The sequence below is a fragment of the Trichoplax adhaerens genome, genomic scaffold, assembly GCF_000150275.1.
Source record: "Trichoplax adhaerens TRIADscaffold_2 genomic scaffold, whole genome shotgun sequence".
NCBI classification, from domain to species: Eukaryota; Metazoa; Placozoa; class Uniplacotomia; order Trichoplacea; family Trichoplacidae; genus Trichoplax; species Trichoplax adhaerens.
The window spans coordinates 6495508-6517988 of record NW_002060944.1 but is presented as its reverse complement, the minus strand read 5'-3'; the positions used below and the strand labels follow the sequence as shown (position 1 = coordinate 6517988).

The 22481-nt window shown below is 33.3% G+C and overlaps 3 protein-coding genes across 3 annotated transcripts; 2 read left to right on the top strand and 1 right to left on the bottom strand.

The window, feature by feature from the left end:
* Positions 1 to 2262: 2262 nt before the first annotated feature.
* Positions 2263 to 13155, top strand: TRIADDRAFT_20616 (uncharacterized protein; the record flags this gene model as incomplete). Its single annotated transcript, XM_002110036.1, has 39 exons — positions 2263 to 2364; positions 2907 to 3183; positions 3329 to 3503; positions 3633 to 3847; positions 4105 to 4151; positions 4277 to 4414; positions 4659 to 4724; positions 4835 to 4945; positions 5031 to 5176; positions 5295 to 5352; positions 5460 to 5578; positions 5657 to 5818; positions 5916 to 6133; positions 6232 to 6302; positions 6423 to 6587; positions 6658 to 6797; positions 6923 to 7187; positions 7298 to 7468; positions 7560 to 7688; positions 7809 to 7912; positions 8208 to 8475; positions 8787 to 8889; positions 8963 to 9037; positions 9175 to 9221; positions 9374 to 9454; positions 9563 to 9635; positions 9734 to 9927; positions 10190 to 10265; positions 10334 to 10405; positions 10486 to 10597; positions 10910 to 10988; positions 11119 to 11208; positions 11312 to 11437; positions 11659 to 11833; positions 11941 to 12071; positions 12231 to 12401; positions 12557 to 12667; positions 12759 to 12843; positions 13001 to 13155. The coding sequence occupies 39 exons, from the start codon at positions 2263 to 2265 to the stop codon at positions 13153 to 13155; spliced, it is 5103 nt and encodes a 1700-aa protein (XP_002110072.1).
* Positions 13156 to 14149: 994 nt separating this feature from the next.
* Positions 14150 to 15123, top strand: TRIADDRAFT_53649 (uncharacterized protein; the record flags this gene model as incomplete). The annotated part of the gene is made up of 2 exons (XM_002110035.1): positions 14150 to 14388; positions 15045 to 15123. 2 exons carry the CDS (start codon positions 14150 to 14152, stop codon positions 15121 to 15123), a joined length of 318 nt encoding a protein of 105 aa, XP_002110071.1.
* A 1810-nt stretch (positions 15124 to 16933) lies between these two features.
* TRIADDRAFT_21661 (uncharacterized protein) lies at positions 16934 to 17765 on the bottom strand (the record flags this gene model as incomplete). The annotated part of the gene is made up of 2 exons (XM_002109491.1): positions 16934 to 17237; positions 17488 to 17765. 2 exons carry the CDS (start codon positions 17763 to 17765, stop codon positions 16934 to 16936), a joined length of 582 nt encoding a protein of 193 aa, XP_002109527.1.
* Between the last annotated feature and the right edge of the window lie 4716 nt (positions 17766 to 22481).

Here is a 22481-nt window from a genome sequence, read left to right as displayed (position 1 = left end):
TGGCCATTACGAGTATATGTTGTAATCGTATGTATAATATACGGACATAGCGGTTCGTTGGATGCATGTTATGCTATTACTGAGATTGATTTACTTTACAACTGTACAGCTCATTACCACTACCAGTGCCTCTTTTTCTTTAGACTGGCATGGTGTACAGTGTCCTGTAGATTTACGCAGTGACTGTTGAGACGTAGCACTGATATTAGGGTTAAGGGTATGGCTTGAAATTGTTAAAACTTTTCAATTCGTATTCTAGAGATGAGTGCCTTCCAGCTCGGCTTGTGTGTATATGTAACAGATCAATGTAGGTAGGCATCAAATCATCCAGGATGTGCATGCGTCAGATTTCAAAATTATATTAAATCCAATAAATTCAGATCGGATAAATTCATTCTATTCTATGGACTATCAGATTCTGCTCGACACTGGTATTTAGTAGTCCATGTTCATTTCCTGCCCGATCATCCCCAACAATGTAACATATTAATGGATATTTTTTACATTTTTTATTATGATACTTGAATTTTTACACATCTAAGCTATCGATTGATACTAAATTTGTCCAATTTGGTCATGATATTACGTTTTCAGATCATTTCAATCGTCGTCGATTTTTTATGAGACACCCTGTACAGTACAGTAACGTTATGATCATTGACAGTACAGTACGTCTGTACTGTAGCCTTTTGTAATTTGTACAGTACAGACGTACAGACGTGTACAGTATTTCAACAGAACCGGGACCGCGAATATACGCATGTCCAATTATTTCAAAATTTTTTCGCGGTACGTCTCCTCTCGGCCGTGTCTCTAAACAGTACGGTACTACGAATATCCAGTAGTACTGTAGCAGTACAGTAGTAGTACCAGATACGGCTGACTGAGTGAGTAGTGTACAGTGTACAGTAGATGTACTGTACATTGTACAGTATTGATGGCTGGTTTATTCAGTGTAAAGCGTATCGTAGAGAGGCATGATAGAGTACTCTAACTGTAAGACAAACAGGATGCTTGTTTTGTGCTGCTATCACTTTTATGTAAGCTATTAACGGTCACTTCAGTTGGTGTGACCGCTACCTGCTCAGTTACAGTTTATTGACACGATCTTGGGCACGTCAGCCAGCGGCGATTCAATCTTGCAGGTTGACTCCAGCTCCGTGTGTCACTCCTTTGACTGATTTTAGCTATTGCCAGTCTGGTCCCAACCGGAAATAGTAGCCTACAACTTGATCGGCCATTTTGAACTTATTCCTCTTGTCATTAATTAATTTACTGCATTACTTTGATGGTGTTGCCATTGAATAATTTTGACGGTCAATACAAGAGATTTCAAGCTTGTTCAAATTATTGACAACATGTCCAAATGTAAGTTTACATTGAAGTTAATGGTCACCTTGCCACGTTTCAGTAGCACCAATGTAAAATGCAATGACAGTCATGATTACTGTATGTGTGTAAAATGGCATTGCATCATTCCTAAGACTTATTGCTCACCCATATCATCAAGAATGGCAATAATTAACTTCATCTCCAAGTTAATCGGATAGAACAAACATAAGGAATCTTGCACTCGGGTCTATTGCAAGTGCTTGCAAGATTCTTGCAATCATATTAGCGAGATGTATGCATCGAGTAAAGGCAGATTGAAAGGCCAGCCGTACCTGTACAATCAGTGTACATCCACGACTTATGTTACTGTTGCAGACTTGCAGTTTGCATGTAGCAATAATCACAGCCTGTACATAGTAATCCAATTTTGACCGTTTTACTGTAGTCAATTTTTAAAGTTGATAGATAATTCATTATCGGTAATCAATTAGTCTGTAGTTAATCTAATGTTCACCATTTTACTGTAGTACATCTTAAAGTTGATTCGATAATTAATATCATTAATCTGTAGTAAATCCAATCTTTATCATTTTATTGTAGTAGTCACTTTTAAAATGGGTTGAATTTTTTATTTATCTTACGATCCACTATAGTAGTACAGTAGTAACCCACTTTCAGTGAATTTAGTCATATTGAATGGAAATAGAGCATGCCATCAGCCTAATATAGATAGGATGTTACATTTTTATTATATGTCGATAAAGTATAGGTAACATTACAGAACTACAAATAACTAAATTGCTTGTATGATAATTAATATCTACTGTATTACAATGGAATACGCAATACGTATGCTAATAGCGGTACACTTACTAATCATAAATATGACTCTAACTATTTTAATGTTTAATTTTCATGAATTCTATTTTCATGGTTATAGTGTGGCAGCAACCTTATGTTAATGTCTTCAAGCATTTCGATGTCTTCAATCTTAAACGAGCTAGCAAAGAAGGCGATGCATTGGTTACCATGGTAAAGATACTTACTGTACAGTGGACCATATTTGTTATTGCTTCGTTCTATAGCATTACTGTGCTTCAGTAAAATAATTATTTAGCATTGTACTGTACAAGTATTAACTATCGCATCTCAGCATTTGACATCGACACTTGAAATTCATTTATAAACGCTTGCTACTGTGTTTTATAACATCAAAATATATCTGCTTATCGCTCAATAATTACTGATCTAACATATCTTCGACCAGCCTTTTTTCTAGTTGTTATGTAATACCGTAGATACAGTAAAATAATCAGCTTGAGGAAGGGTATTGAAATTTCTTTAACATATATATATATATATACACATATACGTAGAACATAAGAGTTAGTTTCTTACCCGTACATAAAGTATATTCTATTTGTAGTAGTAGCAGTAGAATTTTTTCGTAGAATGCCTCCTTATCTAATTAGCAAATTCAAAAGCTAGCTCTTCTAGATGTTTATCGGTCTATCAGCTTACAACATAATGCATCAGAAATGATTTATATAATGGATTCGGTACATGATTTATAGGACAAAACGTTACGTTCATCCGTCTTCAAGATTATCGGCTCGATACCAGCTAGCAATTACTTACAAATCCCAAAGACATCTTCTCAATCTTTAGGCTTGATTGGCCGATATCTTTATCTTCTTTTTCGACCGATACCATCCAAGTACTTTGTCGTCCATATGGATGTAGCTACTGACGATGGCTTAATTGTACGGATATCATTCTCAAATTTATTTCGAGAATTTAAATCTACTTCTACGTGGTTACAATTTCCGTTTATTGTTAAACCTGCTAATGGTTCGATCGATGAAATTACATCGATGGGTTTTTCCACTAGTCATCAAAGTAGGCTTATCTTACAGTATACCGTAATATCAATGAATACTAACTGATTACTTAATCTATTGTTGTAAATTATATGATTGCCTCATCGCGCCTTTAGATCAGCCTGACACTGCACCTTCTGCTACGCGATGGACTGTTCTACTTTTGGACATGTCATATGTTTTATCAGCTTATCTAAATTATAAGTATGCATATCTAAAAAGCATCAGACTATGTGCCAATATGTATGTCAAAGGTATATTCACTAGCGATATGGAATATGAACCTGGTACGTTGCATCGGCTATCATTTATTTTCTCTTCATTGTAATGTATATGTAAAACTCTATATGTTACGAAACTGATGTACTTATACTCTCTACACACGATACTGAACCATTTGTTACTTATATCAGGGCTGAGTTTCTCAACTAGCCGTCGTAAAACTGCCGTTGCTGGCATTGAGCCATTACCACGAGAAATGACATTCCCTATAGCCAAAGGACGTGATTGGTACGACGTTTATGATTGCATAAAATTCCCTGTTGATACACATAGAAATAAAACGGATTGGCAATCAATGATGACTGATAATACTAAAGAACGTAAGTTACGCAGAATAGCTTATTTCGTTAATAGTTACTTTTCGTAGAAACTATAAGTATGCCTTCTTATAATCGATAATTTTACATAAATATTGATATTTTGTAATGCTTGCTTTCCCTTGTAATGGTATCAGATTCCCTAGGATTTATTAAACCAAGCAGAAAAAAGGTACTAAAACTTTCGTATCAGTTAGAATTTATAATCAGATAGCCTGTATTTGACCATTCTAGGTTGATTTGATTAGTAATTATTTCGATTTAACTCCATCTTATGTAGAATAAAGTTAAAGAGATTCCTGACAATCCTTTGAAACTTGGTACACCTCCACGAACTAAGGTTAGAGCTAAATATGGTAATGATTAGCTGATTTATAGGAGCTATAGCGACTATTAGATTACTAACTTTAAGAATTATAATGAATTAATATATACATTGGGGTGTGCGTGTTATAGGTACGTGAGGTACCATCTAAGTTACCCAAAGCTGGCACTGCTGACGGTCCAGTTGGTGCTTGCCCGGACAATAATGGTGAAGTGCATGTCTATGCTTATCCTAAGCAACAAATCGTAATTCATGAACACGATAAGAAAACGGGACGGGTATAATAATAATTGACAATATCCATGTTATTATTTATCTGCTATTGGTAATTCTCTTACATTTTCTAACTATTTATTTTTGCCTAGGTCCGCTCTAAAGTTATAACTGCTCCTAAGGCTGAAGAATCGAAGTTAAAGGTAAAATTTTTTGGACTATTTGCATAATTATTCATTCCATCAATCAAATGTCAAAAAGTAATCAATAGCTTTCCTGACGCTTAAAATTATTTAAACTGAATCTTAGAAATTGAAACCAGATCCAATATTGAACCTGAAACGTATCATTGGCTTTGGTGGCAGTACAAGTGAGGTAAATCATTAGTTATATTGGTGTACCACTACAATGAAATAGCTATTTACGTAAGTAGTGTTTATTGATTAAACATGGAAAATAAGACATAATTAACATTTTAACGAAAGGCATTATGGACTTGTGATGGTTCTCATGTACTCTATGCCTGTAATGCTGTCATCGTTGCAATGGAAGTTAGCAGTGGAGACCAGAGGCTGTTTATAGGACATACAGATAAGGTAGCATTACTATCCCAAAATAGTTCTACTGATTTAAAGTTTTGTTTACCTAATGCTATTACTTTTCAAAAATTTCTTGATATAGATTTCTTCTCTTTCTTTCAATGGTAATTCGACTGTTTTTGCGTCCTCGCAAACCGGCCAATTGCCAGTGATAAGAATTTGGGATTTTTATCGTGGTGATTGCCTTGCAATGTTTAAATCTCATGTCCATTCTGTTTATTTATTAAGGTATGAAAATGATTAAGATTGAAATAGTACTCATTCATTGAAGCGCAAAAAGTTTTGATATTGATAGTTGCATTCAATCTAAACTGTATCTGTAATTTTATGCTTGATGTACCCATAGTTTTTCGTTTTCTGGAGATACACTATGTGGTGTTGGCAAAGATAATCATGGCAAACAGGTGGAGTTTTGTTTATTTGGTCACAATTCCGATAAGTTAATTAGTATCATGGTCTAAGAAGTGACGAAGTTTCTGTATACTAAAAAAATTATATTTACAATTTACAGTTAGTCATAGTTTGGAATACATCAGACGCTCAAAAATCTGGGGAAGTCACTGTCATTGCTAAGGCTCATACAGACGCAAACATATCTAAAATGAAAATTTCTGCCTTTGATAGTACTAGGTAGATTTATTAACTAAAGATTTTAAAAAAATTTTAATTTTATATTGTCACATTAAGCAATATCAACATAACTTGTAGACTTGTATCATGTGGCCTTGAGAATATACGATTTTGGCGAATACGTGAACAAAGCCTTAGATCTTGTCCCGTTAATTTAAAAGATTATCATAACGAAGAATTCACAGACATCGTTTTTGCTGATGAATTCAATGTGTCACAAAATGTGCCAGATAGGAGACTGTTAGTACTAACTAAATTCTGATTAGTAATTAATTTGAAATTTTAATATACCATCTGCTTGCATAATACCTTAAACTTGACCACTTTATTTCATTAGATTTGCATCGAGCGCTTCCGGACGTATATATGAAATTCATTATGGAAGAATATGTATTGATCATGTGTATACCTTGACATCAGTTGGCCCCGATTCTAAAAGTAGTGTTTCTAGTATTAACACCATTCGTCCCGGAATATCATTCTTCGCTATTGGAACGGATGATGGTTATTTACGTTTATGGGCTTTTGATTTTAAAACTATTTTGCTGGAAGCAGGTTATTATATTACTCTCAGCGATGATTGTTATTTAAGCCTTTTGTTCCTGCCTAAATTTACGATGAAACGTATCTAATGTAATAAAAATAATGATTAGAACATGAAGGACCGATTGCCGCTATTGACGTTACAAAGGACGGATCACGAATACTAGTAACTACGAAAGCGGTACTTATAGTTCAGTTCAAGTTGCTATTTTTAGCAATTGATATCTCGTATAATACCTATGGAGGAATTTAACTTGCGCAATATGTGATATAAAATATTATTTAAATTTGGCTTTAATAGGGGAATGTCGGCTATTTGGAATATTCTACTCGTAACTACGTTACGATTATGAGATCACATCTGGATCAAGTAGTTGCAGCATCTATTGATTCTCATCGCAGACATTTGGTAACTGCATCGCGAGATGAGACTATTCGAATTTGGGATATAGATACTTATGCGCAGGTGCCGTTTTTGCTTAATTTTAATTTCAATGTTGAACGGTAAAGTATAATGATAGCATAATATTTCACAGCTCTTCGATTTTAAAGCACCTGGAGAAGTTCCTTGTGCCATTTGTTATCATCCAAGTCAGCAGTGTTTTGCCTGTGGCTTTACAAACGGAACTGTTCGAACTTTCCATGTCGGAACATCTAGTTTACTAGCTGAACATAGGTATGTTTGAAATTAGAGATTTTAACAAATATTGCAGTACATTGATTAAATGATACAAGTGTACGTTTCTGTCTACCCTCCAAATATTGTTATCTAAAGCTAAATGTATTACTAAACTTTATTAGCAAAAACCACCCTGGGCGTATTATAGGATTGGCCTTTTCGCCAAGCGGTAGATTTATGTATAGCGCTGGTACTCTAGGAGCTATTGCATTATATGATGCCACTTCACAGACGTACGATTTGTTACGCCTGCTACCGTATACTATTGCGCGAGGAGATATTTATGGCCCAGATGCGATATCTGTTAGTAGTGATAGTAAAAGAATCGTTTTTGTTGGCCCAACAGAATTTACCGTAACAATCATGGATGCCAGATCCCTTGATGAGGTGATCTTATGAATACATGCTCAATTTTTAACATTGCAGCATATTACTACATTTTAGTGAGTGAACAGATTACTTATTGATTTGGGTATTAATTTTTTCACTGTTTTTAGGTACTAAAAATCGATATCGGTAATGCTGTAACAGCTGCTGCCGGATCTACAACAACTGACAGGGCAGTTAAAGTGCATTTTGCGCCAGCAAAAACCAATGAACTCCTTGTGATTACTTCATCTTGTAAGCTATTGCGATTTAGTGCAAATAATGGACAATTACTTAGCGAGGTATGTAATGAACATGTGAGAAAACTTATCATCGAGTTAGGTTTAATTTAATCACGTTCCGCCATTTACTCTTGCAATGCTTGCCTAACAGGTTAGAAATATACATCGCGAAGAGTGTACTAGTTTAGATGTCAGCTTAGATAGCAGATATCTTGCAACCGCTGGTGATAAAGTAATTAAAATTTGGGACTATCATATGAGACTTGATCAGAATTATCAGGTTAGGATTAGGCAGCTATAAAGTAAAATTTGATAGCAGCCGCTTTCTTTGATACAATTCATGATTTTCTTGCAAAATCTTAATGATAAGGTGATAAGTAGATATGAAACTTTATTGTAGCTCTTTATTGGACATTCATCACGCATCAACCAAGTTATGTTCACTCCTGATATGGATGGACTTATTAGTGTTGGAGATGGAATATTCATATGGAATTTTATGGGGTATACATCTAGGTAAATTTAGTTTGTGTTGTATGTAGCAAGGTTTATTTAATTCCATGTATTAGTAGGCTTATTAAACTATTTTCTCTTCCAGTAAATCCGAAAATGCAAGGTCATTTATCTCATCTATTCCAGGTTAATTTATTATGATTCATATTCAATAACTAGAAACCTGTGTTAAGGTTTCAAAATATTGTCAACATTATCATAATTTGCAAAATGCGAGGCTTCATTACGATAGACTAATCCTTTAACACCTATCATTAGATCGATCAATCGCCATTGATCAGCCTAGCCAAGATGTAACTATGAATGAATATAAAGAGTACAAACCTCGATCTACGATCCCTCAACCAATACCAATTACCCAAAGTCCAAGTACTCGTAGGAAATTACAGTTAAGTAACGAAGATGCGGACGAGATTGAAGCTACAAGTGATCAAAGCGAGCGAGAAGATGAATCCAATTCTGTTTCAGCAAGTGAAAATTATCAGGATGAAGAATTAGGTGTGGTATCATTGCAGCAAGAAACAAACGTGAATCTTACATCGGCAGGAACTAAGGTATAACCTACTATTTTCGTATTATACATAGGTACTTTACTCAATAATTGCTATAATTTCTTTCCTCAATGTGCTACAGGAAGGTAATAATGAAAGGATATTCGAAGCTAGCGAAGAGCCAAGTATATCGGATTCTGAATCAACGAAGCCATTCACCAATAAAGCATTATTACTGCCTACTTCACATCCAACACCTGCGGTTATGAAGCATTATACAAGACGAAACAGACAATCAACTTTAGCTACGGTACTAAGAATTTCAATTTCCGATATTCGCTTCAGCTGTATCTAATTCTCATATTTATTATTAGCGACGCTATGCTGCTCCTCCGAATCAAGCAGGTCTCAAACTTCATAGTACAGTCGGTTACAATGGCTGTGGACGTGGGAATATGGTGTGGCATCCGGATACTGGTAGCAAAGCCTTTTTGTATAGTGTAATCAAGTGTATTAATTGATTGATTAATTCTCTGTTAATAATTCTTAGGATTCTTCGCTTATACGAACGGATGTATCATTGTAATTGAGGATTTACAAACTGGGAAACAAACGCATCTTAAAGGTAATTGAAATTGCAAATGGTATATTTTTTTGATAATTTTTCTCGTAAAGCTTAAGATTATGAATGTTGTAGTATTATGGTACGGTAGTATTGATGATACATATCTTAATTGCATAACATTAAACTACTATTTGTAGGACACATAGAAGAAGTATCAACACTGGCATTGCAAAACGACTGCCAGGTGTGTTATTGCTGTATTACATACTGTAGTAATATACAGCATACAGTATCCTATCATTATTTACAAAGATTTATTCTTTTAATTGTTATGATACTGCAGTATTTACCCTACTTTTAAGTCCTTGATCGAATCTCTATTTGATATAAATTTAGGTTCTGGCTTCAGCTGCTTTAGAATCTAAAGATAACGGTCATATTTGTTTATGGAATACCAAATCAGGAATATGTGAAAAGGTACTGATTTTAATACATTATGCCTTTGCTATTTGCAGAGTATTTAAAAATTAACTTTTTATATAATATATATCATATATACTCCGTATTCGGTGATTTTTTAAACAGATATTGAAACACCATAAAGGCGATATATGTTGTCTTGCATTTTCACGAGACGATCGGTTTTTAATATCTGTAGGTATGTTATCAGTATGCAGAGCATTAATACCAGAAATTTCTTTTAGTACTTTTTAAATATACTCATTTCTTAATCCAATGCAATTTATTTCTTATTAGGAAATTATCTAGACTGTGCAATTGTTGTATGGAGTACGAATGATCATTCAGTGCTTGCAGCTACGCAATTAACTGAGCCAATACATGATCTATGTTGGGATCCCTACACTGTCAACGAATTTTCTTCTGTTGGAGCTAATGGCAAAATAAAATTTTGGCTACTAGATGAGACTAACTATACCATTAGCTTGAACGTAAGAGCATACTATAAATATTTGCAATGTATTGCAATGCGATCGCTACTATATTACACGTATAAAGATACGGTATCAGCTTTTATACCAAGATTGCTTAAATTACTTAGATGCACGAAGCTGAAGTCCCTGAAGAATTGTTAAAGCCGCGGCTTAATGTAATTTTAATCTTCGTTCAATACGTACAAAATACTCTTGCCTTAAACTTAATCATTTTTACGTGAGTGATAGTATTGGATTATTTCTTTTAACTGTCAATTAGAAGTCTAACAATTGTGTCGATTTCACGTCTGTTGGATATGCTGGGGATAGTATCCTTTATGCGGCCACTAATTCTGGTGAGATAAAATGTGTAATGTGTATTATGTAGCCAAAGTCATGATTTAATGTTTCTAAAATAATGCAGGCATTATAACCGCATGGGATACCAGAAATAATTCATGCTTTGCTCACTGGGAAGCGGATAAAAAGGAAATAGGTACGTATCATTTTTATTAAGATATATTTAATTCTGGATGAATTGACGACACCTAATGAATTGGAAAACTTAATGCACAGGTGTAATTGTCTGTCGCGGAAGTCGAATGGTAACTGGTAGTTGTACCAACAATCTGCGCCTCTGGTCTATAGTAGGAATTGGGGAAATGAGATTGCCAGGCGGCTCAGTCAGGTTTGTAATAAACAATTGAATGATTAACTAGTTAATTGGGCAACTACTTAACATAATTTTGTTATGCAGGCATTGTTTTATATCATTTTTACAGTTAATTTTTGATAAAATTTGTAACGTGCCCATTTTATTTATACCATTATATAGTTACTTTTTGAAATATTGATAGTAGCTATTGCAGTGGTACCATCTCCTTTGCAAATGTACTTTTACAGTAACTAAAGTGTACTATGCACATTGCGTACGCGCAAGGTAGCAACTGAATTTCAATTACCAAGATATTAATTTCTTTAAAAAAATTAGTATAAGAAGTGAAGGATTAACGATGGAAGACGAAATGCCTTTAGATGGAGCTATAATCGCGGCTTCATTCGATGAATCAATTGATACGGTAAGGAATATTACAATAGATAAAGCGGACACAATATATATGTATATGTTAAATATGGAATACCAAATACATAAGCTATCAGTATACAGTATCCTTCGATAATTATTTGTATGTGTTTATACGAGTATAGGGAATTGTTGGAACAACCGCTGGAACACTGTGGTACATTAACTGGCCTGAAAGAGCTAGTATTCGCTTAGTCAGTGGACAAACTAATCAGGTTCAAATAGACACTAAAATCTGCTAATACCTAATTAAATTAATTGGCTTAACCAATATTGTATGAACTCTTATACACAGCTAAGTTATTCTTTGCATTTCAGGTCAACGATGTAGTATTTAGTGGTCCTGATGATAAGTACTTTGGTACATGTGGTGCTGATGGTAGTCTGAGAATCTGGACGACTGATAAAGTTGAACAAACGTTGCAATTTCAAGTCATGGGAGAGGTACATTGCAAACATGACCTGTTTTAAAGACTAAATATAATGTGATTACGCACTATTGTTATCATAAAGATTTATAAATGAGAAATAATCAAAGTAATGGTAGTGATTAATCTCGTTTTTAACGTATCTTTCCTACGAAGTCTTGTAACTGTATGGCATTTAGTCCTGCCCCAAAAATACAAGACACGATCTCATATACAAGCTCTCACACTAACCCTAAGTCAACTGTGGTACTGAAAAATGTCGGAGCGGATAGTATTACATACCCAACACACTGCGTTGCTGGATATAGCGATGGTACCGTTAGACTTTTTGATATAGAAAAAATACACATGGTCATGAAGATGCAACCTCACGCAAACTCGGTCACGGCAATAACATATGCAGCTGACGGTAGTAAAATGTTATTTAGTAATATTTGTTAGTGTTGTTAAATGCCTTTGCCAAAATTCATAACTTAAATTCGATACTGGTAAAAACATATTTTAATGCAATTAATATAGGTCGGGTAATATTGTCCGGAAGCGCGGATGGATTAATTGCGATAAATAGTCCAAGTACTGGTTTAACTTTACGAGTTCTCAACGATCATAAGGGCGCTTCGATATTAGGATTTGATGTGGCCGTTTCTTGGGTAACTGATTATGTGCTTGATGAAGTATCTACAACTGTTTTATTTTTCCCTGCAATATGCGTTTTGCCTATTTACAAGCTGTTACAATATTCTTATTGGTTCAACTTTGCTTACCGTCCCTAATTTCAGTATTGTCCATATAATTTAATTTAAATAAAGGACGAGAAATGGAATTTATCGTCGCCACTTCTCTGGCTAGGTGTTAGTGCGGATAGAAGGATTAGTATTTGGAGCGCTGACTGGTCTAAAGATTTTTGTGAGCTTGTCGATTGGTTAACTTTTGCTGCACCTGATTTTGCACCAGAAGAAACTTTGATTAAAGGAGGACTGGTAGAAGACTAATATTAGAATATTATACAACTTATCGATTCAACTTAACAGCTGTAATACTACAACTCTTGATTCTACATGTTTTATAGCGTGACTAACAGATTTCTTTTTATTTCTCCCATACCTACATTTAAAAATTATAGCCAAACAATGAGGACTTTCCTCCTAGCCTAGCTGCTTTTTCAAAAACAGATTCAGATATTGTAATTTATACCGGTTACGGAATACAAAAAGAAATAATTTTCTATAGTTTATCTCAACAAAAGGTATTAACTAATTTTGTTTCTTACGCAGCAATCTTTCAAATAACAGCATTATAGTTCTTTACCTAATCCATTTCTAAATTCATGTTTCTAGATTATTAGACAATGTCCACTAACGCACTGGATGACTAGCTTAGATGTGTCTCCAAAGGGACAATTAATTGCTATGGGTTGCAAAGGTACTATTTTAACATGTGTAGCCAACTGCAACAAAGATAATTTTTGTATTTATCTGAAGCTGATTATTGCTTTAATACTTAGCATTGCATATGTATCGTGATCACATTATTAATATTATAGTTATTTAATCTAAAATGTATCACTTGTACTACTTAGAACGGCTGGTACAAATAATGGATTTCTATGAGGGTAGTTTTCAAGATTTCGTAGGCCACAGTGACTGTATTAAAACGGTCAAATTCTCACCCTCCGGGAACTATCTTATCACTGTTGGATACATAGACGTACTCATTTGGTCTGTGACAGTATAGCATGAACAAAGATGACGATTGTAATAACAAGATTTAAGATTTTATTTCCCTAAGATAAACTTAAAGGTAGTGAATGAAATGTAATTATTATCATATCTAATGTATATAACTTCGTCGATAAAGTTTTCATTTTTATGTTTAATACTTCAATTGACCGATGGCATTTTGAAAATTAATTAGTGAGCATAAGTCATGCAGTACTATTTTACTATATATACACCTTTAATTTTATCGAATACTGTAGTATCTTTTTTATTTAATTTCATTGATAGGTGATTAATTTTATCCCTAATCGATACCGGCAGTTTAAATTTTGATCAACTTCTCTATATATATTTTATGTAATTTACTGTACGTGTATAGGATACTTAGGTTATTCGCAAACTTAATGAATGTGAATAATCCAAACGTACAGCTGTACTGTATAAGTACGCTCGTATTATCAAAGCTTTTTTAAATATGTATATACACTTATGCATTTATGCATAGCGCTGTATGAATTTCTGATATGAAGTCTGGATACGAATGTATGATTAAAGTCGATCAAAGTAGAAATTTAATAAATGCAATATATTCTTATAATACACGTATGGATGGCGTTAACTAGTTATACTTAGTAAACAAGGACACCGATACTATACTATTATTAATATTGTAGAAATGAGTAAGGATAAATTTGGCGATGTCTGATGTAAAGTTTTAGGATTTATACTGTACTGTAGTGCGATATTGTTCTGTAGTCTGTTAGCTACAGGCTTAATGCAGCTGGCACTAGTCTTCTATGTAGTACGGTACGGTACGGTACTCAACAGTACTTCCATACAGTAGACGGTACAGCACAGGACAATACAGTATTATAATAGTGCATGCGTACAGTAATACCGTAGACTGGATTAACGACATTAAAGTTGAGAACTTGCGAGTGGGCAGCAACAAATATCTAGCACAACTAATAATGTCTACCGATACTAATGTTGATAATAGCCATGATAATATGGCGAAAAGTAATAATGATACTGATGCAGCTCTTAGTAGCGATAATTCGGGTTTCTTTGGCCCAATTGTTGATAATATTTTCCAACCTGGTGTTAATTCTCAAGTAGTCATTTTTATTAACGTCGTCTTCGTAATCCTGTTAATTTTATTTATAACTTTAGCGGTGTTATGGGAGTTAAATATTCACCTTATCATCCTAGGATCGCTAACCTTTATCTTAATTATTTCAATAAATTGGTAAGTCTGCGATTGCTACTCTGCATTATAGAGTAATAATAACGCTACCAAATGGGTCATCATGTCAAAATAATGTAGAGTTATGTTGATACCATATGATGACTCATATTTCATAATCTTGCGAATGTATTGATTGCCCACTAATTGTAATTAATCGTATTTAGACGTATTAATAAGATATCTTATACTGTTTGCAGTATATCTATCGATCAGCATATTAAAAATCATCATAGCCAAGCACTAATGACTACTGGTACAGTATTTAGAAATAGTGATAGCTCACCCTTAGTAATCAACTTAAACTAAGTTTACTTGCAAGATGTACTGAACGATGTAACTTACATTCCAGAGTATTCTACCTTAAACTGTAAGCAGTAGTCGGATTTAAAGTCTTCATCACAGTTACTATGTAAAGACTGAGAAACCTTTCAGGTGCTTGAAAGTGAAGCCCATTTATTTTCATCATTATTATCCTTACTCCTCAGTACTTTAGCCAAGTTATCAACGAAGCCAGTTCCTATATACATCCACTGTATAAGCCATGTATTAACAGGGATTGCATGATTATACGGAATAATCTTACCATAGATCCATGCTAGTCTAATATAAGTGATAACTAACAAATTATTTGATTTACAATTCCCTTTTTCGTTTAGGTTTCTTGCTGAAATCCAAAAAGTAAAGATGGAAAGTGCACAGGAACATAACGAAGAGGATCATAACAAAAAGGATTAATCATCTTAATACAATTATTTTATTTTACCTACTGTACTACATGTTCTAAGCTAAACCCAAGTTATAATGCTGTAACGAGTTCAAGCATCATTGCTGCACAATATCGTACAAACTACCAGTCCACTGACGTGCCAGTTTAACTCCTATCTAATTTTAAACTTTATGAATTAGGAGAACTCTGCAATACTGAGGCTGCTGTATTATACTAAGAAATTTTAAATCTGAAAATTTTTAGAACCGGCTTCTCGTATACATGCAAGTTAGCAAAATGATGATACAGCAGAGCTTATACGAAGTGTGATCTTACTGTACTAATGATACTTTCAATGCCATCATGCCATATTATTGCATACGAATGTATAGTCTAAAGTTAGGCAAATGTCTTCTAGAGATCAAACTCGTATATGTAGGTATTCATAGAATTTAAGTCATTAATTTTGTCAGGGCGATTGATATTGTATTTGGAGTTGTGATATTTCATGAATAAAATTTTCTCCTTAAACTAGATCATCCCGCCCTATTTAAAAATTAGTCGATGACGAATACTATTTGCTATGCTACATGAATTGCTGCTATCGTTACTGCCGCTTATACTGCCGGTTACTGTGTCTAATATTCTTAATGTAGCTTAAAGATAACACGTTGTAGTAACCTTGGCTATCTTACTACTGTTCGTATGCTACTGATAAAATGATCTGAATTCCATCAACGTATCTCAAAGCAACTATTGGTCCAGTCTGGTGATCAATTTCTATCTTATAACAGTGGGGCACAGATAACTGATACTTTTAAATAAAAGTAAGCCCCAGTTAAGCGATGCTGGTATTATTGGCTTTAAACTATTGATGTTTACTAATTATCAGAGATTCTAGTTTCAATAAACATCCCTCTAATTATATTATAATGAAGGAACTAAGTAGATATATATATCTAGTCGTCCGTTAACATATCACACTCATGATATGATTTATTGAATACTTTAAGAAATCGAATGGATTAAGTTGCTATTCTACGATTAGTTAACTTTCATAAAGTTTAGTTTACAATAAAATAACGTCTTACTTGGCCACGATCATCTTCGGATATTATCCCTTTAGTAAAATGCATGAATTGTACAATTGGAATCTAATTAAGAAATTTTACTAGTTATAAAGTAGAAAGCACAGTAAATAGTATTAAGGTATAAATATACTGTACAGCAGAGATCTGCAAAATCTGTTGAGCAGCGCTGACGTCTGCTGTGCAGTACATCGTAGTATGTAATACTTTTCACGTATTACTGCGCTCCGTCTCTGTTATTTATCGAAATTAGAATTACTGTACATACTTATAATAGATATTATTAAAACCTTAAATTCCAGAATAAGTTGTCGAGTGAAAAAATGTAGCATAGAAGTAACGATACGGTAAATTTAGTTCCATAATGGTAAATACTAAAATATATCATATAGCACGCCATAAGTATACAATAAGTAAGCAAGCTATAAATTAATTGTTCGTCAGTTGATCTAATCTATGATTCAAGTTAAGGTAAACATTTACCCCCAAAATTACTACTTACAGCATTATTGACTTTCAGCGTTTGATAAACTTAGAAGTCAAAGCAGTTACTATACGCTGTAGAACATCCTATCATATATAAGTTTTCTGTATAATACATAATTGCAGCAATATTAGGTACATGTATCCCTTGAATTATTACAGCTTATAAAATTATTTGTATCAGTTCACGATTAATATCATTGAATCATTACAAGGTAAGTAATCTCTCATCCTTATTATTTGCCATATCTGTATAGTAAGTGATAAATTAATCTGAGGTAGTCGATTCATCATCAATTAGCCACGATTTCTCCTTTTCTACATCCTCAGAAACCACAAGAAATATATGACAATTTGGGTTAATGGAATATGGTTGCAAGAAATCTGTAATATTTTGTACTTGCTGTGGACGAGTTAATTTCGAATCCAGATTGTAGTAATTATCACCAATTTGACGGATACTAAACCAATGGCTCCAATAAGATTTTAATACCAACCAACATAGTTTGAAATTAGTTGAAATATTGACAACAAATGAGAAGACGTTGCTAAAATTTATGCTTGATATTTTCCTAGTTGTAATACATCCAAAAATAGGTTGTTAGGGAATATATCGGCTTTTTAGGTAGCATTGATATAATATAACTAATATCAATAACTAAATAGAAATTATGGTATTGCCCAATTTTTGCTATATTTGGTAACTGTGCAATATAGTATGATAACTTATTCAAAATAACACAATCAACTTTCAACTAATTACCGTATTTTAATATTATAAGCATTCTTTTATATTATCACTAGTATATGCATATATCATACTTTCTTCTGTCGAACCAAATCAAGGAATAGGACTTTTTTCGTAAGGCTGAAATAATAACGTTGACATCATAGAACCCGCTATAATTTTTATGTGGATTGAACCATTTTTTGCCAGATAATTCGAAACAAATATTATCGAGATCTTTTTTGGTAAATGCACCATCTTGAAAAGTACAATTTAGCGTATGTAACGCACATAGACCTTGTCTCTGGCGTTCATGATAAGGTGAACGTTCAATTTTTTTGTTGTTCTCATCTGCTTTTGGATTGCTAGACATAGCGAATGTTTGACATTACTTTACTGAATGAAGAGAAAAACGGGAGAAATGAGGATTAATTGTCTCACTCAATATTGAATAATAGCCGTACATGATATTTTAAATAATTTACTGTTAGTAAATAAGCACTTTCTATAAGTTAATAGTTTTGCTTTAGTGGTACATACCTTCAAATAGCATCAGTTAAAAACGGTTGAATAAAGCATAAAATGATGATGAAATTAACTGCGCTACAAGTAACAGGTTATTAACTTTGAATAACAATGTTTATGGCAATCGAGTTTGTCAAATCCTACGATCGATGGATCTGATTCTATTCCTATGTGCATAAAATTTTTAAGAATTAGCTTGTTTCAAACGTTCTGTATACATAATCTAGGAGGAATAAAATTAGACCTAGATTTCGTATATTATTTTATGACAAACAAAAGATCTGTATATAGATGTCATTTGATATTATTAACATTGACATGAATCACATTTAACACACAAATACTTAAATTTGGAACCTGTTGTCATTATAAACAGCAAACAATTTAATTAAAAATTAAAGATTTACTTATGATATCACAATCATCTTAATGTTATTTCATAATAAGCATGTATCTAGTAGATCGAATATTTCTAGTAAATAGCAGCCTATAAGAATAAGAATTCTACACTTAAATTTATACGCAAAGAATGAGATCCTATCCTATCTCAGAACAAGCAAGTATTGCTGAAAATAATTGATCATATATTTTTCTTAAAAGCTGTGGAATCGCAATAATTTACGAAAGCAAATGATCTAAAATTAGAGTATTTAATAGTTCCTGGTATCGGCACTTTTACTTCATAAACTATATTCGCCATTGCTATTTTCAACTACTATAGGGTCTCACAATTAAATCTCAAAATTTGTACGCTATCAAACCGCGATCGTTCATACTAACGACTTTCTACTATGCTAAAACTTGGAATTAGATCATACAAAGGTGTATGAAGCAGTTATTATTTCAGACAACGGAGAATCCAATTGTTTGAAGGATCTATAAAATGGTCAGCTAAGCAGATTATTCCTTGAAGGTAATAATATGATTTGATAACTTAGGTTGAAATTGATTAATTAGGGACCACTAATAGCTAATACAATTCTTAATCTTGTATTTTAGAATGTCTATCATTTAATCTACACACAATGATGCTTCAACTAATAGGACTTGTAATATTCCTCATTTTCGTATTTAGGAATAAGGTAACAGGAGGAAATAGCATTCATTACAAAGTAAAGAATTACAAATGTTTAACGGTATAAACAGTTGGTAATCAAATGGATACGATTTAATGGAAGAATTAGTAAGTCTATTTAGACAACCTATGTTGTGTAATGTAATCTAATTTTACTCAGGAAAAATAATAGATCAAAATAATAAACTGCTGCAACCTATAGTCACACGGTTGACTTTCAACATTCTATTACCACGATATTGAAATAAATAAAGGTATACCCTCTTAATCGAAAATGATTAATTGGCTTATACTTGATTCAATGCTTAAAGAGTTGTTACAACTTATTAGGGAAAATTTTCCGCTAAAATTATCATTCATATACTATGATTTAATGCCGTATACTAGAACGTATTCTAGTCTATTTTAATTTATTGTCTACTAATAGAATAATTATAAATTAGTTCCCTAGCGGATAACATCACAGCTGAAAAAATGTTAGGATATAAACTTCAATCCATGAGTACTTTAGAGTTGTCAAAATTGATTACACTACCGAGAGAAAAAGGGAAGAGACTTTAATTTATTCTTCGGGTATGTTCGAAGTTAGGGTGTAAAGCTTAATCAATACCATTGAAAAGTTCATGACGAGTAAATAACGATGAAATTACCGTACGTAGATGTAATTGAAGATCAAGAAAATTTATTGTAGCGGTCTCAAAATTTTAAGGATTTTTACTCCATTCACGAGTTTGCACTTGATGTTGGCCATCTTCAAAGACATTAAATAGTGAACAGTCTGCTTAAGTAATCGTTATTTACTTGTAATGAATACTTTAATCAATGCTTAGCTAAAGATTAAAATGCTAGACAATTTATCGGATTAAGTCAAACTGAATTATGGATGAGTAGTTTAAACTAAGCCCTACTCAACATTTTCTGTATCGATTTGTCATATCCATCTTACTAATGATTTTACATAAACAGTGTAAATTTTCTTTTCTTCAAGTTACAGTAGATTGATGATCAACATGATTAATATAGCATTAATCACTATCGGTAATAGGAATTTGTCAACTATAATACAAAGCATTCACTATCTATTGAAAATTAAAATCATATTTATGTTAAATAGTAATAGAGTGATCGTAGGAGAATATCATTGAGAAATCAGCCTATATTATCGTAGTAGACATAGCAAGAACTTGATCCATTTGGTTCTAAAATTGTATTTATTTTCTCTCTCTCTATCTCTAATAACGCTGTGATGGGGTTTTTAAAATGATCTCTCAATTTATAATGTCTACGCATAGTTTCGGTTGGCTCACAATGGGTATTGACTGTTTTCAATATTATAAAAATCAATGTACTAGCGAATGGGCGGTTAACTTGATTGAATTTTATTCTATCTAAGTTGTTTTCCTGTATGAGGGATACTGTAGCGATGAAAGCGAATATGGATCAAATTCTTGCATATTGATATTGAACTGTCTTTCATTGTAGGAAAATGACGTCCACCAAATCAACTTGGACATTTAAATATTATTCTACACATACGTGCAGTATCTATAAGGTAGCAATTTATCCATTACTTGGTTGTCATTGCATTCCATAACAAGAGATGATCATATCCATGTATTCTTACACATAGCGTTTGTAAGATAGTACTGGTATGTGATGATTGCACCTGATTAGAACAAGAGAAGATTATACACATACTTATTCTAAGCGTCATGTCTATAAGATAGTTAAAGTATGAATTCATTGGCTGCCATTACGTTGTACTTTTCGAGTATGCAAAAGTGTGTCAAGTTATCCTATCGTATTATGATTAATCGTTGTCCAAGAATAGATTGATTACAGTCGCATTCCATTTTCAATCGAACGTCAATCGACTAATTGGATTCCTATCATAATACATTATCGGTCGATTTCAAGCATCATCAGCCTTTCATTTGCATATCCTGTATCTTTATATTATGATTAGTTTAGAAAAGCGATCGATTATTTTTCCCTACACTAGTATTAAAATAAATTGTCATCATTGAATTGATATTTACGTTTGGTCATGATCAATTGATTCAAAATAGCAAAATGATAGACTATTGCAATGGTGTTTATGAAGTTTTAAAGTCACTGCTTATAGTTAAAGTATAAATTACTAAATGATATTGATCTATCCACTATATTGTCACGACAGTAGTCATTTACGCCTTAATTTTAATATTCAATCGAGTCATTTTGAATCGACAACAGCTTTCTATACTGTGCTATCGCCGGCAATTTTACTTACACCGTCATTTATGGATTCGAGCCTAGGATAGGATGATGTCTTCGTGGATAGCATGGGGGGGAAAGAGGGATAATGAATGAGAAGTTCGGAATCCTCTTCAGTAAAAAAGGGGCTGATATCTTTTCTCCTTTCAATCCAATTTGATCTTGAAAGTATTTAAAATCAGAGTGGGAAGGACTCCTTGACTCCAGCCAGCTCCAGTAGACGGTTGTTATGACGATCGGTATCCATTATCGTCCTCTATAAATCGTACGCAATTATTGTTTGGAACTTGTTCCAGCAGATACTATGCATTTGTATAGATTCTCTACGAGTGTTTTAGCTGCTATATAGTACTGAGTAGTACAGGATAGTACAAGAGTACGACCGCCTGTCCGTCTGTATTCCATACCTCCATTTTTTTTTTTTTTTTGGCTTTTGGCTTTCTTATTTCGTGTTTATACACTTCTACTAGAGTGATTGCATGCCTGCTGCTGTCTTTCCAACTGTTTAGAGACGAGAGAATTTTAGAGGTAAAAGTTGGAAGTTTATAGTATATTGATGTCGTACAATATAAACTTTCAATAGTGTTGGAATCTGTTCGCGTAGGTCATGGGGAGTAGAAGTACTGAATGGAATCTCATCGACTGCAATAAACCCTACTATTTTAACCTTAACCTGTCAGAATAGTTTATTTTATTAAAATGCACCAGTATGAGGATGCATCTAGGCAACCATAATTGGTTATTATTTGTGACGCGATAGTGAACACTATTATAGAATTACACAAAAGGGGGTACACAATATGGCAATTTTGCTAAATGCGATACCCACTGACTTATCATTGCTATGCTTAATTATTTTGTGATCAATGCATTCTATTCGAATGATAATTTGGCTAAAGCAGTTGAATCAGATTTTATACTGAAATTCAGTCGATAACCTACTTCTAAATCTACATGATAGTCGTACCGGCATCACTAAAGTCGATACCATAGAGATATTAGAAAACCTCTATGGACAATACTAGCGCTTTGTGTCGTAGTTCTCTTTCATTCGGTAAAACTGCACTAACGAAATACTTACAGTAAGACAGTGAATATAAGCGAAGGCGATACTGTATTATGAACTGTAGACCATTCTAAAAACTACAATCAAATCCATATTGATTGATAGTTTTAGGGGCTTCAATATAGTATTCGCCATATACCACATAAAAGATTTGGTTGTGGATAAAA